Source organism: Ooceraea biroi, chromosome 1, assembly GCF_003672135.1.
Source record: "Ooceraea biroi isolate clonal line C1 chromosome 1, Obir_v5.4, whole genome shotgun sequence".
NCBI lineage: Eukaryota > Metazoa > Arthropoda > Insecta > Hymenoptera > Formicidae > Ooceraea > Ooceraea biroi.
Window position 1 is genome coordinate 19,168,051 of NC_039506.1, and position 15,503 is coordinate 19,183,553.

General features: G+C 44.2%; 2 protein-coding genes across 4 annotated transcripts in view; one reads left to right on the forward strand and one right to left on the reverse strand.

Annotated features, from left to right (window-relative positions):
• LOC105277991 (UBA-like domain-containing protein 2-A) overlaps window positions 1-2,760 on the forward strand; it is a 17,276-nt gene extending 14,516 nt beyond the window's left edge. The window contains exons 3-4 of the mRNA XM_011336762.3: window positions 126-219; window positions 469-2,760. Coding sequence (XP_011335064.1) covers window positions 126-219; window positions 469-629 — 255 coding nt within the window. The 3' untranslated portion in view covers window positions 630-2,760. The remainder of the gene's footprint in view (window positions 1-125; window positions 220-468) is intronic.
• LOC105277992 (1-phosphatidylinositol 3-phosphate 5-kinase) lies at window positions 2,654-13,611 on the reverse strand. 3 transcript variants are annotated; one of them, XM_026975430.1, is made up of 15 exons: window positions 13,526-13,611; window positions 13,179-13,403; window positions 12,743-12,954; window positions 12,120-12,309; window positions 11,616-11,853; window positions 11,321-11,527; window positions 11,008-11,222; window positions 10,599-10,941; window positions 9,983-10,343; window positions 8,301-8,571; window positions 5,510-8,201; window positions 4,764-5,314; window positions 4,138-4,470; window positions 3,903-4,064; window positions 2,654-3,509 (listed from the first exon to the last, which is right to left on the reverse strand). In XM_026975430.1, exons 2-15 carry the CDS (start codon window positions 13,291-13,293, stop codon window positions 3,295-3,297), a joined length of 6,105 nt encoding a protein of 2,034 aa, XP_026831231.1. In that variant the 5' UTR covers window positions 13,294-13,403; window positions 13,526-13,611; the 3' UTR covers window positions 2,654-3,294. The 3 variants fall into 3 exon arrangements, with proteins under 3 accessions (XP_026831231.1, XP_026831234.1, XP_011335065.2); XM_026975433.1 differs by having other exon boundaries at window positions 13,179-13,373; window positions 13,526-13,595; XM_011336763.3 differs by having other exon boundaries at window positions 13,179-13,370; window positions 13,526-13,571.
• Between the last annotated feature and the right edge of the window lie 1,892 nt (window positions 13,612-15,503).

Genomic DNA, 15,503 nt, shown 5'->3' on the forward strand with positions numbered 1-15,503 from the left:
TGTTTGTCAACGCTACTCGCGTCATGAAATTATTCTGCGCATGTAACTGAGAAGTGAGAAGCTAATGCCCTCGTCGAGAACTTTTTTAAATCTGTTTTTAAGCGAGACTATTCTTGCGCTTGCAGATAACTCCGTGCAACACGCCAGCTACTCCCCCGAATTTCCCGGACGCGCTGCTGGCGTTCTCCAAGATGTCGGCTGGTGAAAAGACTCCGTCGGGTAAGTTGTTGACAGCTTTAATTGGTAATCAGCTCGATTAGAGATTAGAATAGCTTCCATCAGCAACTAGCAGAGACCAGCAGATCGGTATTGTTCGCACTGGTTTTGATAACTGCTTCAAAGTCATGAACCGTTTCTCTGACATAATGTTTCTCCTTCTCTTTAGCTTTAGTTTGATTTCTTTGTTTTTATTATTAATTCTGGATATTGTTTAAAAAAATCAGAACTTGCAATATCTATGTGTTGCAGGCATGTCCCCGAGCCAGAACGGATTGCAGGCGAACTCGACGGGGACGACCGTGATGCAGCATCACGCCGCGAGCGGCCGGTGCAGCGCGTCCGGCAATGCGACGCAGCAGCAGACGCAGCCACAGCAGACGCAATTCGGTCTAGGCGAGCCGCAGAGATAAAAGTGACTGTGTTAGTTGGCGACGCGCGAGCGCGAGACGTCGCGTTAGACGCGCGCGATTACGTTTCCGGTGCGAGGATTGTGTTGCCCGGGGCATGGAACGAGGGAGAGACGGGAGAGAAACGCGTACGCGGGGAAGCGGCTGGACAAGAAGAGGAGGACGGGAGAGGAGGAGAGGCTCCATTCTCACGAGGAAAACGCTCTGTCTGGAGACAGGAAGAGGAAAAGAACGCGAGATTGCATGCGATGCGTCGATTTCCTCGACGACGACGACGACGTCGCCGTTTGTTCAACGAGCATGAGCTGTAAAGCGGGTCCTGATCACTAGGATACTATCCCTCGCAGCTTCCTCTTCGTGGGAGATCCAGTGCTGAAGGGACGCTGAAGAGTGGCTCGTTACGGTCGGTGAGAGGCCGATGGACCGAAGAGGGGCAAGAGTTCTCCGAAAAACGCGTCAAGATCACTCCGCAGGAAGCGATGAGGAACATCGAGTCCTGGTCAGTTGAGCTCGAGCGCGTTGAGAATCGTCTCTGTCCCGGGAGCTCTGCTTCCTTGTTCCTGTACGGCGTAGACTCGCGGACGTTTCTCGGATATCTTGGCTGTACTCCTTGTATCCGACTGGACGGTGAACTCTCGCTATCACTTCCACGCCAACAGTACAAAAGATGACTACCCGCCACGGTTTCCGCGATTCTCGTTCCCTGCGAGGAACGAGAACCTTTCTTCGCGCTACTAGGACGGCTGACGGCAGAGCCCGATGCGGAGCGGAGAGCAGCGAAACCGGTCGCTGTAGCGCAGACTCGGAGATGTTCATTTATTCGTGGAACTTAGGTGGTTTATTACTGATCCTTTCGCTGTATTTCCTCCTAAACTAGCGATGCTTGCAATACTCGCGTTGTTCGCGCGCGCGTTTCCGTTTCCATACATGTATAGGCGTATACCGAGTATCTCGATGGTATAAATATTACGAGGCTAAGCTAACGAGGTAAACGAAGATTCTATCGTGTAAAAATTTGTAAAAAAAGGAGAGATTGTGATGTACTTCAAATTTACGTGACGTTTGTTTTACTTGTAATAACTGAGAACATGTGACAGGGGTAACTGACGATGAGACAAAAATTCGAGGAATTCGCGAGTAACGGAACGTAAACAAAAAGAGAGAGAACAGTCCGGGAGAGATGGGAGAGATTGACATCAACTAACCCGGTATCTCTTTCCTCGGTCTCGCGATAAAGCGGCGAGGAGTTCCTCGATTGGATTATTTCGTCGACTAAATGCACAACTAGAGATTACGTACTGCCTGTTTTATGCAACGCTAGACTTCACGATATTCACACGAATGCTCTTGTATGGCAGCTGGCGATGTAACGTTATTCGATATCAGTATATCTTTCGCGTACCTTTCGCAACATAGACGGACGATTATTCGTGCTACGGACTACTTGTACTTTGTTTCCGTTAAGATCCTATTTATATTCCGCGTAGCGACGAATTTAGTTCCCTCCAGCCCCTTCGGGGGTAGAAGTTTCTTTCTATCTCACCACGCGTATCAGATAGCAAGAAGGAATTTTTTCCGTTCTTTGCGAGCGAACATCTAAAGTGTGTCTTTTACGGATATTCGTATCTCCTCCTCTTATTTGTAGGCGTAAATCGTAGTCTCCAAGAGGTGTGAAGGTAACAAGGAATTCAGAGTCCAAGCTTAACCCGATAATCTAATTTCCGACGATGCAATATATAGCTGGATCCAGTGTGTCCAGGTGTCGCATACGGCTTTGTCACTGCGATTACGTTTATGTAAATAATAGTGGATATTAGTCGTAAGAGAGAGAAAGAGAGAGAAAGAGAGAGAGTGTGTGAGAGAACGAGAGTAAGAGAGTGCGAGTACGCGATATTTTTTCCAGTAAGGTACACGCTTTAATACCTTCCTTTATGTTTGTGTAACGCATAGGCCGTGTCCGAGATGGAGCATAGGAGTATTGACAAGAAGGAGGACAAGAATGTACTACTACTATTACTACTACTACGTTGAAATTACGATTATTGTTTATTTGACTATTACAACGGCTAAAATAATAGTCACGTGTACATAAAAAAGAATTTTTGGAGAATTAAATAAAATATTAATAATGGTGCTTTCTTAGCCTTGCTGTCTACGTTTTCATGAGTGCCTTTTGTACTTTCGAACTTGGGGCGGCGGGCAGTAAGCAGCAACCGCTTTTCAGACGTATTGCAAAAGAGTTGTACTATGTACATGCGCTTAACTATTTTATATATATATATATATACACACACATATATACATATACATATACATATATATCGGTATATAATACGTGCGTACGTAATTTATTTTACAAACAGCCATAGAAGTTTCCGCGCGAGAAACCGGGATATTGATTTACGTTACGCGCTCTAGTCGAGATATTAAAAACCGGTATCTCGCGGACGATATCACACACACACGCGCGACTTTCCATCGGCGTGCCCCTCGCCGCAGAGAGCACGCTTTGTTACAATGTATAAAATAACAGCCAAATAACGCGTGTAACGCCAACACGCTCGCGCTCCTCGAAAATACGTAGAAAAACCGTTTCGTATGTACATACATGCGATCAGTCGCACGATCGCACCGCGTAGAAAAATGCGAATCTCAATCTTTAGCATAATTACGTTGTTGACTCGGATGGTATCTCGACGCTCTTGCCCAGACCCGACCATCTGTCCGGCACCGGCAGAAAGTAACGATGCATCGCGGCGATGAACCTGGCGCGATACTCCTCCGGCGAGATTATCGTCGGCAGTTTGCCCTGGCCGCCTAGTATGCCAGATTTCTTCACCATGGTCTCCAGCTTCTTGTCCCAAGTGAACGTTCTTATGTAATCTGTTGAGCAAAAAATGATGATAAGGTGAGACTATCTTGATTATTGAAGATAATCATTATTACGTTAATATTATAGGACACATTACTGCATCGAAAGTGTGATTGTTATGTGATTATTTTTTCATCAGGTATATGCACAAATCTTTTTTGGAAAACTCTCACTTTACCTTATTAATGTGTAAGGAATAACTGTTCTCTATCCCATGTGACAATTCAAAGACTTTAATACCAACATTTCAGAACCGCCAAATTAAAATTAAATTAAAAAAATTAATTTTTAAACTTAAACAATTTTTCTAGAGCAATAAGAAAAGAAACAAAAAGACTCGTGCATATATCTAATATTTGACTGCTACAATGCTGATCGACGAGAGGATTGAACTGCAGCTTTACCTATTATGCCGAGCACGAGCTCGTCAGAACTCGGTTCCAAGCCCACCAGCAACGAATAGTCCATCACGGAGTTGTCTGCCAGGAACTTGGTATCCTGCTCGATTGCTCGGTTCAATACTGCTTTGGAATGCGATCGGATGTACAGGGGAGAGTCACAGCTCACTGAAAATACGGTTCATTAAGGAGTCTCGCACTTGAGTGACTCGCTGTCTGCAGATAAGCGAAAAATACGTACTGTTCAACAGATTTTCGTCTAGTAAGACCAGGTCGCCCTCGTGACACGTGTCGTCCGGATTCACCAATCGATTCCGCACGGAGCCCTTCAGATCGAACTTATCGGTGATGGTCCGGTTGTAAAACAGGTTTTCCATCACCAGCACGCTGGTGCGGAGAGCCGCGTTGGTTGTGTTGTTCTTGAATGACACGCGGTACACACCAACTATCTTGCCGAGCAAGGTTGGCTGCTTGGTCAGCTGGCACTTCTCCATGTAGGTGAAGTAGTTTGGCGCGAAATCGAGGAAGATCTGCATCTCGAGCCGGGACATCTCCTTTATGACAAATCTATCATCTGCAAACAAAGATAACGCACATTATATTCTGCACAAATAACGTTCATGTTAAACCTATTAAAAATCACAATTAGGCTTCATAAAATCTGATTTCACTTCTCATCTTTACATGATACTCGTTTAATGTATAAAATTATTTTTATCGGGTAGTTAAATAAGCTGGAAAATTAGATTCTGAAAATTTTATATGAACGCGTTATTCATTATTTGCTTAATTTGATCATAAAAGTTATAAAATTAATCGTTAATGAATTGATGTAACGTCACGATTTATGGAAGAGACCGATCCTACCTCTGGTCTTGCAGAAGGCGCTGCCACTCTTTCCGCCTCTCGCCGCCCATTGCACGCTCCGACTCAGGCTCCTCGTGAAGCCGTCCTCGCCGCAGGGCAGGACGCTCTCCCTCAGAGCGGCGAATTGCGCGGCAAAGTATATCCTACAGAAGAAATTGGTCGTCGCGTCGTTAAACTGCACCTCGATGTAGTTCTGCTGCTTGATCGCTTTCTTCTCATCGTCGACGTCGGGGCCGACGGCGCCGCTACTCGACTCCACGCTCGCCACGTTCTTGTCGGACTCGATGGGACTATTGGCCGCTAGATTGGGACTGTTGCCGCGGAAGAAGGAGAGCATGGACGACCGCTTGAAGTCGCTCGACTGCGTCAGGTCAAGCGTGTTGTCCTTGCCCTCTGGAAACTTGCGTTTGCTCAGCGGACTAGCATTGGAGTCCGAACCCTTCGTCGTACGCAGCAGCTCCTGCAGCGCGTGCTTGTAGTCGTGCGAGTCCAGCGCGTACGCGATTATGGACGAGGGCTCGGATTCATATACTACTACAGGAACAACGGATCTGTAACAAAAGAATTATTTTGTGAAACCGAAGAAGAAAATCCGAGAATTCCTGTTATAGGTCCTACAGGACTTGGTCAACCTTGGACCAAGATTTAAAACAAACCAACTAATGCTAACATGTAGCCAAGAGCTAAATTTGCTATTCAAACATGATAAACATTGCAAGGTTGTGATTATGAAGTGCGTAACGTACCCCAGCGGCAGCAGATAATGTTCCAAGGGCCCCAGAGGATTCGGTATCGTGTGGCTCACGGAAACGGACGGCAGTAGCTGTGATAGAATCGTCTTCTTCTTCTTCTTCTTGTCGGGCACGTCGTCTGACGACAGTGGCAAAACGTCTGAGTACGAACGCTGGTGCATCTTGGGTGAACCTTGAGCAACGGTTGTCTCATCAGGATTATTGGTGGACTCCAACAATTCGTTGTCCAAGTTTTCAACCGCTTCGATCGCCTCGAAGTCGGTCGGTATCGCTGTGATCGCCTCCGCCGCGTTGTAGTCGGCCGACATAGGACTCAAATCCTCGACCTGCGATTCCGACGCGGTGTCCTCGGTGATGTAGCCATCAGTGTCGACAAGGCTGTTGCTGCCGGCCGTGAGCGATCGCTCGGTGAACCGGCGCGGTCGCTCGTCCTTCTTCTTGGCCGCCATCTCCGACAGTTTGCTGCTCCACGTAAACACGGCCTCGGAGATGAGCCGTCTCAAAATCACGATGCCATCCTCGATCCTGAACATCAGCGTCTGTACTTGCTTCTCGGACGCCTTGCCCTCGAGCTTCTTGTTTTCCAACGTCGGCGACGTCAGCTTCAGCTGGATCTCCTCGATCTTGTTCTTGAAGTACTGCTGATCCTTGGCGATCAGCTGCTTGGCAAGGTTCAGGCTCTCCGCATCCGTCTGCAGGCTCATCAATTTCTCCCTGATCGCCGAGAACACCTCGTCGCCCTTCAGCGTCACGCTCTTCATCTCTTCGATCACATTCGCATGTTGCTTTGGGTCGTAAATGATGTTGATCAACGGTGGCGGCAGCGAGATCTCCCACTGCGAGATCCTGGTAAACTTGAATGCGACTAACATATTTTTGCGCGTAAAATACTGATAGTGATCGTGGTGCAGGGAGTGCTGACACGCGTCCATGCCGCGTTTTGTGTACACGCCACCGTAGAAGCGCAGCTCCAGGTACTTGGCGAACGATAGGCACCATGTGTCTGCCGACATGGGCACTACGGGAGACACGCTCTTGCACTTGACGCACTTGCTCCACATCAGGATCTGATCGGTGTTCTCCTGCACGAACGGCTCGGAGCTCATTTCGCTCAGGCTGATGTGGACGCAGCCGCCGTCGTGCGCGAAGCGTCGCATATGCTGGGCGATCTGCGCGCGACACGCCTGCGCCGGACACTTGTACTCGGTCGTCAGGCAGTAACGTTCCAGGAAACGGCCAAGGGCGATGTCGTTCTGCCCGTACATCATCATGTTGACGACCCAGGGGTTCACGCAGAACGCTGGGGTGTCGTTGCCGGTGTGCGAGAAGCTGCAGAACAGCACGGATAATCGCTGGTGACTGCTGGGATCCAGGCAGTCCGGCCACGCCGAGGTGGCTTGCTCGTTGCTTTCGGTCAGTGCCGATTGTTGCTGCTGCACCTTATTGTCCAGCAGCACATTGTGTGTCTGGGTAAGCCTGCTGCCGCACGCGCGGAAATTCGCCAGCATGCTCTGCACGTCGCGGCTGTCTATGCTTGTAGTCAGCCGTGCCTGGACGAACGGGTGCTGCGGCTTTAGCTTCGCGCTGCTCCGCTCGCGGTTCTCGGATGCGAGCTGTTCGTTCACGCTCACGCTGTTTGTCCGGGTCTCCTTGACCTTGTCGAGAAACTGCGTCGAGTAGTAAATCTCGCGCGGGAAGAAGCTCCTCAGCACGCAGTTTCGTCCGGGCTCGGTCTCTAAGTACGGTATGGAGAACTTGAGATAAGGCGATACGCTGAGCACGGTGCCCTCGAGCGCCTTCTTGAACTTGTTGAATAGAGGAAACTCGGCGACGCTCAGGCGCTGCCCGTTCGGGCTGGTGTGATTGAACACGTCCTCCTCATCCTCGTTCAGATACTGATGCAACGGGTCGCTTCGATCGCTTATGGACTCCCCGTAGATGCGTTTTTCGTCAGAGGATACTCTGTCCTTCAGCTTCGCTTTCTCGAGGAGTTCGTTGGGTTTCTGCTCGACACCCGCACCCTCTTTGCTCGTGAATAGCTCCAACGTATTATTATGCTCTTTTGCATCGGTATCAGGAACGGAGACGTTGTCCTTGGGCTTATCGTCCTTAACTGTATCGCCCTCGCAAGATCCTGGCTCCAGATCCTTCGAATCCTTCGGATCATGTACAGACGGCTTCGATTTACCCTTAAACAACTTCAAGGTATCATAAGGATCGGAATCTTCCGAGAGCATCGATGACACTTCCCTCAAAGAATCCGCGTTTAAAATATTCTCGGAGCGGTGAGCGTCCTCGTTCTTCGCGGGCGTACTTCGAATCGCAGCGGCGTTTTGCCCGCTGTTGGACGCATCGTCATGCTCTTCGTCCGCTTTCAACCTCTTTGAGTCCGTTGATTGCGCATGCTCATCAGCTTGATTCATGGCTTTTTCGGATTCTTCTAGGCTCGACAAATCCTTCTGCGATGCCTCGTCCAGAAACGAGTTATCCTTGGGTGACGGTGGTTTCGCGAATTCATCCATGAGGAAGGACTTTTCGAGGCGCCATGAATAAGCCGCGAAGATCATCATCGAGGTGACGTTCTTCACTCTCTTCAACTCGGTCTGCGAACCGCCCCGCAATAAGATCGTCGCGCCCAAGTGTGGATTTGCGCAGTTCTCGAAGTACATCAGCGTCTTTACGCCTCCTAAGAATTCAGACAAGATTGCAGCGACATTAAAATCTCATCCGATAAAATAGTTCTTGGTAGAACGTGGATGCACACATGTTTTGCTTCATTACTCACTTCGGTCATCCGGAAAGTCCCTCAGGTAGAACTTCTTGCAGGTGCCGAGTATGTACCTCGCGTTTATATGCGCATCGATGGTGTTGACGATGCTGGCACCCGAGCATCGTGCTACCCTCTTGAGCACGCTGAGCTTCACATTCAGAACCAACGTCACGCCGCATTCTCTCAGCTTGTCCTGGGCTAGTCTGGCGACGGAGCGGTGCACGAGCACCACGTCCGGGCCCAAGGCGGTGATCCTCGCCACCGCGTGTCCCAGATACTCGCTCTCCTAAAAATTCGACCCAGGAATTAACATTACGCGATGCATGTATTAGAAAATTATTAGATATATATATACAATGTCGCAATTTTATTTATTAAAGATGAATAAAGAAATGAAAGAAAAGTATTAGGAGTGTGATTTAGTTTTGAGGGTTTTGCAACAGATGGCTGTAGTGTCAGTTTGTTCCAATAGCTGTTTCCGATAACTGTTGTTTCTTACAGTCTTGACATTATCCATCACATTTAGTAGCATTATAGCAATAGATGCAATAACAGTCGTGTTTATATCATCGTAAGAATGGAACGTCCGAAACAGCGTTTTCGACATGCGTTGCTTTTGTTTTTTAATCAAAAGAAAACTGCGGCTCACGGTTATAGAATTCTTGTGGAAACTTATGGTGATTCTGCCCCATCAATTAAGACGTGTGAATACTGGTTTAGACGCTTTAAAAGTCGTGATACTGATGTGAAGGACAAAGAACGCTTGGGACAACCAAGAAAGCTTGAAAATGCAGAGTTGCAAGCATTATTGCACGAAAATCCAACACAATCCACTTCAGAACTTGTCAGAGCATTAAATGTTGATCGTAGAACAGTTACCAAACATTTACATGAAATGGGAAAAATTCAGAAAGAAGGGAAATGGGTCGACATGAATTATCGGAAAGTGCCATTGCGAACCGGTTGAACATTTGCATTTCGTTGATCGCCAGGCAAAAAAAGAAGAGTCTTTTGTCTCGGATTGTTACTGGGGATGAAAAGTGCATCTATTTTGATAATCCGAAACGCAGAAAATCATGGGTGGATCCAGGCGAACCATCAACATCCACTTCGAGACGCAATATTGACGGTTCAAAAGTAATGCTCTGTATTTGGTGGGATAGTGTACTATGAGCTGTTAAATCCGCATGAGACTGTCACGGCTGATCGTTATCGACACCAATTGTACAAGTTGAAGCAAGCATTGGACGAAAAACGACCACCAATTGCGAGTAAACGACGGAAAGTGATTCTTCTGCGTGACAACGCTCGACCTGACGTTGCGTTATCAGTGAAAGAAACACTATTAGAGCTTGAATGGCAAGTCTTCTCCGGACATTGCTCCATGCGATTATTATTTGTTCCGGTGGATGCAACACGCTTTAGAGGATACACACTTTGATAATTTGGAAGAAGTGCGAAAATTCGTCGACGAATGGATCAACTGAAAAGAAGAGTGATTTTATCGTGGTGGAATCCATCTCTTGCCAGAAAGATGGGAAAAAGTTCTAGAAAACGAAGGAAAATATTTTGATTAAGGTATTCATTCATTATCATATTTAAATACATGCGTTTTTGAGCAAAAAAACCCTCAAAACTAAATCACACCCCTAATAAATAGAATAAATAAGGGAATAAATATATATTCTATCACGTACCTGCAACATGACAGGCTCCAAGCTTATCAACTTGCCCTCCACGCGCTGATACATGAGTCCACATTGCAGCAGCAAGATCTTGGGATGCGCGATCATGGCGTTCATCCCGCGGTGCGCGATATTCTTGCTGCAGACCACACCGGATACGATTGCACAATCGTCCCTGCTACCGCCGGGACACTTTTTGAATTGCACGTACTGTCGAATGTCCAAATTCTCGGCGTCGTGATTTAAATCCGGCCTAACGTGATCGACTATCTGATGCACGATAGACAGTATCGTGGTCGACCACGTTTGCGACAAGCCCTCCTTACTGAGGAGTTGTTTGATGAGCGAGTCTTCGTGCGCCTTGTATGCGGATCTGCGACAAAAACAAATATCACTTGCTTTCCTCCATCGCATTATTATCATTTACTTTTATTTATTATTTTATTTTTTATTTATTTTATTTATTATTATTTTATTATTTATTATTTAATGTTTTTTATTATGTTTTATTATTTAAATTAACATTATATGTAATTTGACTGAATAAATATAATATACTAAAATAATATATAATCAATAATCAATGTTTTTATTACTATTACTGTGTATAAACAGTGCAGTGACTCACGTTAGACCCTCGTACGCGCTTAGCTCTCCGAAGGCCGTCCTCAAGTTTGTCGCACGATGCCAGCCGTTCTTCTCCTTGAACTCGTGTACCTGAAGCGTGTCGTTCAACAGGTCGTCGCATATCTTGAGATTACAATCGTGCGGTTTCAGATTGATCTCTTTCTGTTCAATTATCCCGTCGCTGCTGTCGACAGAGATCGCCGTTAGGTCTTCCGAAGTCGGTCTCTTCAGCGTGACGGTGGACGCCTCCAGGTTTAGATCCAAGTAAAAGCTCGAGCTGGACGACGGTAAGCGACCGAAAGTCTGTGACTGCGAACTCGTCGGCTTCGTCTCACTCTCGGAATCTGTAACGTTAGTTCATGAAACGCTGCTTACGTTCCTTCAAGATTTCAATTTGTCACGTTTGTTACCCGTAGTCGAGTCGTGCTGAGGAATGGTCTTCACCCACGCCGGCTCTTGCGCGTCGCACGTCGCTCGCTTGTCCGTAAGTAGGTCCATACTTTGCAAGGAAGATAGCTGCACTGGTCTAAACACGGTGACCGAGTCGCTGAACACGTTATCGGCAACTACCGATTCGACGAAGCCCGCTTCTAGCAGCGCCTGCCCTATCGCGGTTGCTTGCACGCTGAAAGACAAACAAAAGTCGAGATAATAAAAATTACAGCGTAATTAAAGCAGGAACAGACACATGCTGCTATGAATGAACCATTGTGGGATACATACCGGGTGGCTGCCTTATTTTGGGCTATCATCCAGTTTACTAATTCGTTCGCCAGGAAACAGTTGTGATAGCTCTTCAAGCGGATCCGATGAGTTTGTAAAGTAATGGCTTGACTAGATCGGAACAGCTCCTCGTAGATCATCCTCAAGGAGGCAGAATTTTGCAGCACAAGGGATCGCTCGTGCGACGTCAGATAACTGTTGCCCGATCTGTAACAGATGAGACAAAAATAACAATGATGAACGTGTAACGTATCTACACGGATAAGCAGCAGATAATTCATACGTATCAATTTACCTTCCAGTTGCGTAATTCTCCTCCATGTATCCCACGCTAGGTTTCCGACTTATCGACATTTCGTCGCCCATCGATTCGTTGGTGTGTTTTCGCGTCAACAGCGGCGAATCGTTTCCATACTTCACCTGAAGATCCTCCTGCAGTGCTTTCAGATCTGCCGTTAGATCACTCCTCATGTCCGACGATTGCAGGTAGGAGAGGACTACTTTACAACAATATGTACAAACTCGGAGATCTCCTGTAAGTGCGATACGTAGGTATTCTTCAATACGAATGAAATGATTTAGGTGATATTATTTGATATAAATGATATAAATATATAAGTGATGTACGTAAATATCATAAATAAACGATATATAAAATATATATGTATGCTATATATTTTTATTATACAATATTATTATATATTATATTTATTATATGTTATTTTTAACTTTATATATATATATATATATATATCATGTAAAAGGTGAATGTATGTTAGAAATACTTTTATTTTCATACCAGTACACCCCATAATTTTCCCTGGTATCTGATCGGAACAACATTTCGAGCAGAAAATTTGCCCGCACACGCGACAGTGATGTCTTCTCCGGAACGTCGTGAATCTCTCGCCACACTCGTAACATTGTTTACTCACACTGTCCGGCATCCAGTAATTCCTCAATTGAGAATCTTTGTACGACCGTAGGTTCTGCAAAATATAAGAGTAACGTATGATGTAAGAAAATCTTCACAAAATATAGCAAGAAATAAATATATATATTTCACAATATCTTGTACAAGTATGATTCATATATTTATTCTATTCTATAGCAAGATGATAGAAAAACGTTTTAGTTTTTGTAAAGAAATCTTATACACGCTCTCCGCATTTATTCAGAAAGGGAGAATATAAATAGATATAAGCATCTGTATCTAATCTCGTAGAGAAAAAGATCATAATAATATATAATAATAATAAACAAATTTGGATCTTTTAACGATTAAGGGTGATCACACACCCTTTCCATAATAAACCATAGGAGCAATCGAATATCGAGAACGCGATTGGTCGAAACCCTACTGTCACTTCTTATAGAAAGTGTGTGGTGTGATCACCCTAACGGTAGAACATTGGCCCTTACATTACTCTTCAACGCCACGATGTTGCTGATACGTTTCAGAACGTTGGGCAAACTGCGACCTTCGCTGCTGTCCAACGGAAAATTCATCATGCTGGTACTATCATCGTCTGGAGTCTGTTCCATGCTCTCTGATTGCTTCCAAGATTCTGAATCCGATGAGCTACGCTCGTCATTGTTGGAAGATACTGTAGAATCATTAATACTGGGCGAATCTGAACAAAGAGATCATAATGTGTTGCAATTGTCACATTTTAGAATGGATGCATGATTATATGTGCATCGAGACCACGTGCAGCATTTAATTATAACAAAATAGCACTGTCAGAATCTGATAATTAATATATCAACGATGTGGATAAATTAGACAATGTTGATAATCATAAAGAATATAACAACATAACGCAACTAGAAATAACTGACTCTGCCGGATACGCACTTCTGGTGAAGTTGAAGAACTTTGAGAAGAGCGATGCTACGCCAGGTTGGCTCTCCTCGGGGCTCAACGGAGCGAACTCCGTGAGTTTCGACGGTGAGTTCATGTTCTTGTTCATTTTCACTGGTACTACCTTCTCGCAGATTTTAAGGCAAACAGTGACTCGAGTACCGAAGGACGCTCTTCTTCTCAATCCTACTGATTATTATTATTATAGATAACTCTCGGCTGTAATTATACGCCAGCTTTAGTCCAAAATATGACGACGATTATCGTTGCTTTCTTCTTCTGAATTAAAGTGGTTTAATTATAAAAGTTCTCAAAAAAGTAACAACGCTCATGCAACTCACAAAATTCACAACCGCACGCCCACTCGCATATTGCTGCGTTCCGCTCGCTGCTGCTCGCTCTCGGTGGCCCAAGTGGCCTCCTACTGGCACTACTGGCAGATGATCATATATATAGTGGACGCGGCGCATGCGCACTAGTCAAGCTTCGGCCATACGAATACCATGAATACCGCCCTTTAACAGGTGATCAGCTGCAATCAGCTGTATTTTCATCCTGGTTTATCAAAAAGATTAGCCGAAAACTCTGGCAGGAAAGCTTTAGAGCATTTTGCTCACAGTTAAGGAAAGACACTAATCCTATTATTAGGCGCGCAAATGAATTTGGTGCGCTTTTCGAAGAGAAAACTGGACTTTTCGAAAACACAAACATTGTGTTAATTTTTTAATAGAGTTTTAGCATGGACATTCGGGGGGCAAAGGTCATCGAACGAGATTCGACCATCTGTCCAGTAATCATTATTACATGCATTTCCCGTCTTATTTGTATGATTTCATCGAGAAGCAAATTTTTTAATTATATTGTTTAGTTTGTTTGTTTCGGATTCTGACTGTTAAATCCGTTTAGATATATTGCTTTTACGTTTTAATATTTATTCATTGGAATATAAGAATAATAGCAATTACGTTATTACCTTTTTGTTCTTTTCGGTTGTTAAATTACGCGCGCATTTAGTGGATTGTTGATCACTTTTGTTCATGCTAGTTCCTTATCTTAGCTCTAGGATGCGGTCATTGACATAGGAATATATGGACGGAGCCTTTTACGAGGGGAAGCTGAGATTAGCGGTAAGGGGAGAGCACTGGAACTTCGTGTAACTTCGGCTGTTCGGGTATGTCGGTTCGCCAGTGATATATATATATATATATATATTATGTACGATGAGTTATTGTATTGTGTCGGAATGTAGCAATTGCATTAATGCAAAAAGGAAAAATTGGCAATAACGTATGAAAGAAAATAATGATCCGAAAATTTCTTTTCATCTGTAAGTAAAATACATACAATTGTAGGTTATACACAATGCCGGTAAAACGTTTCAAATATTGTTATGTGTTTATTATTATTTAAATTTATTATTATTGTGTTAAGAAAGAATTTTGGCTTGATTATACACCTAGACCGAGTAATGGTGGCACCGAAAGACAATTTTATTTAATTATTATATTTTTAACGTAATTTAGGTGTAACATTGTCACCTACTGAAGAGGACCACATCCCGTATGGTCGAAACATCGTTCTAATAAAGAGAATTATAGCCAGTTGTGTCGAATATTAATCGTACTCGTTTACTGAAATTATCTACTGGCAGTGTTAAGAAAGAATGTTGGCTTGTTTATTATTATATTCATATGAACAATTGTTCGATAACAGTTTTTCATTTATAGTTTTTATTAATTCATATATTTAATAATAAATATATATATAGTCAATCGTATATATTATTATTAAATATATGAATTATAATAACAATTATAAATGAAAAACTGTTATCGAACAATTATTCATATGAATATAATAATAAACACATAACAATATCTGAAACGTTTTACCGGCATTGTGTATAACCTACAATTGTATGTATTTTACTTACAGATGAAAATTTTCGGATCATTTTCTTTCATAAGTTGTTTCCAATTTTTCCTTTTTGCATTAATGCAATTGCTACATTCCGACACAACACAATAACTCACCGTACATGTAATTTCAGTATCACAACTTTACAAAACTTTATCGAGTATCATTCGGGCGATGTCGAGAACAGCCGAACTCGCCCGATTTGCCAGCAGCCTCTCCTTACCGCAAATCTCAGAACCCCCCTTGCCTAAGTTCGTAGCATAGGCTCCGTCCATATATTCCTATGTCAATGGATGCGGTTCACTACAAATGCTTCAGAACACTTTCTATCCTTTCCTATCTTCTTTCAAATAAAAAGGAGGAAATGTTTTGAAACATTTGAATCATCAACTGAACTACAGC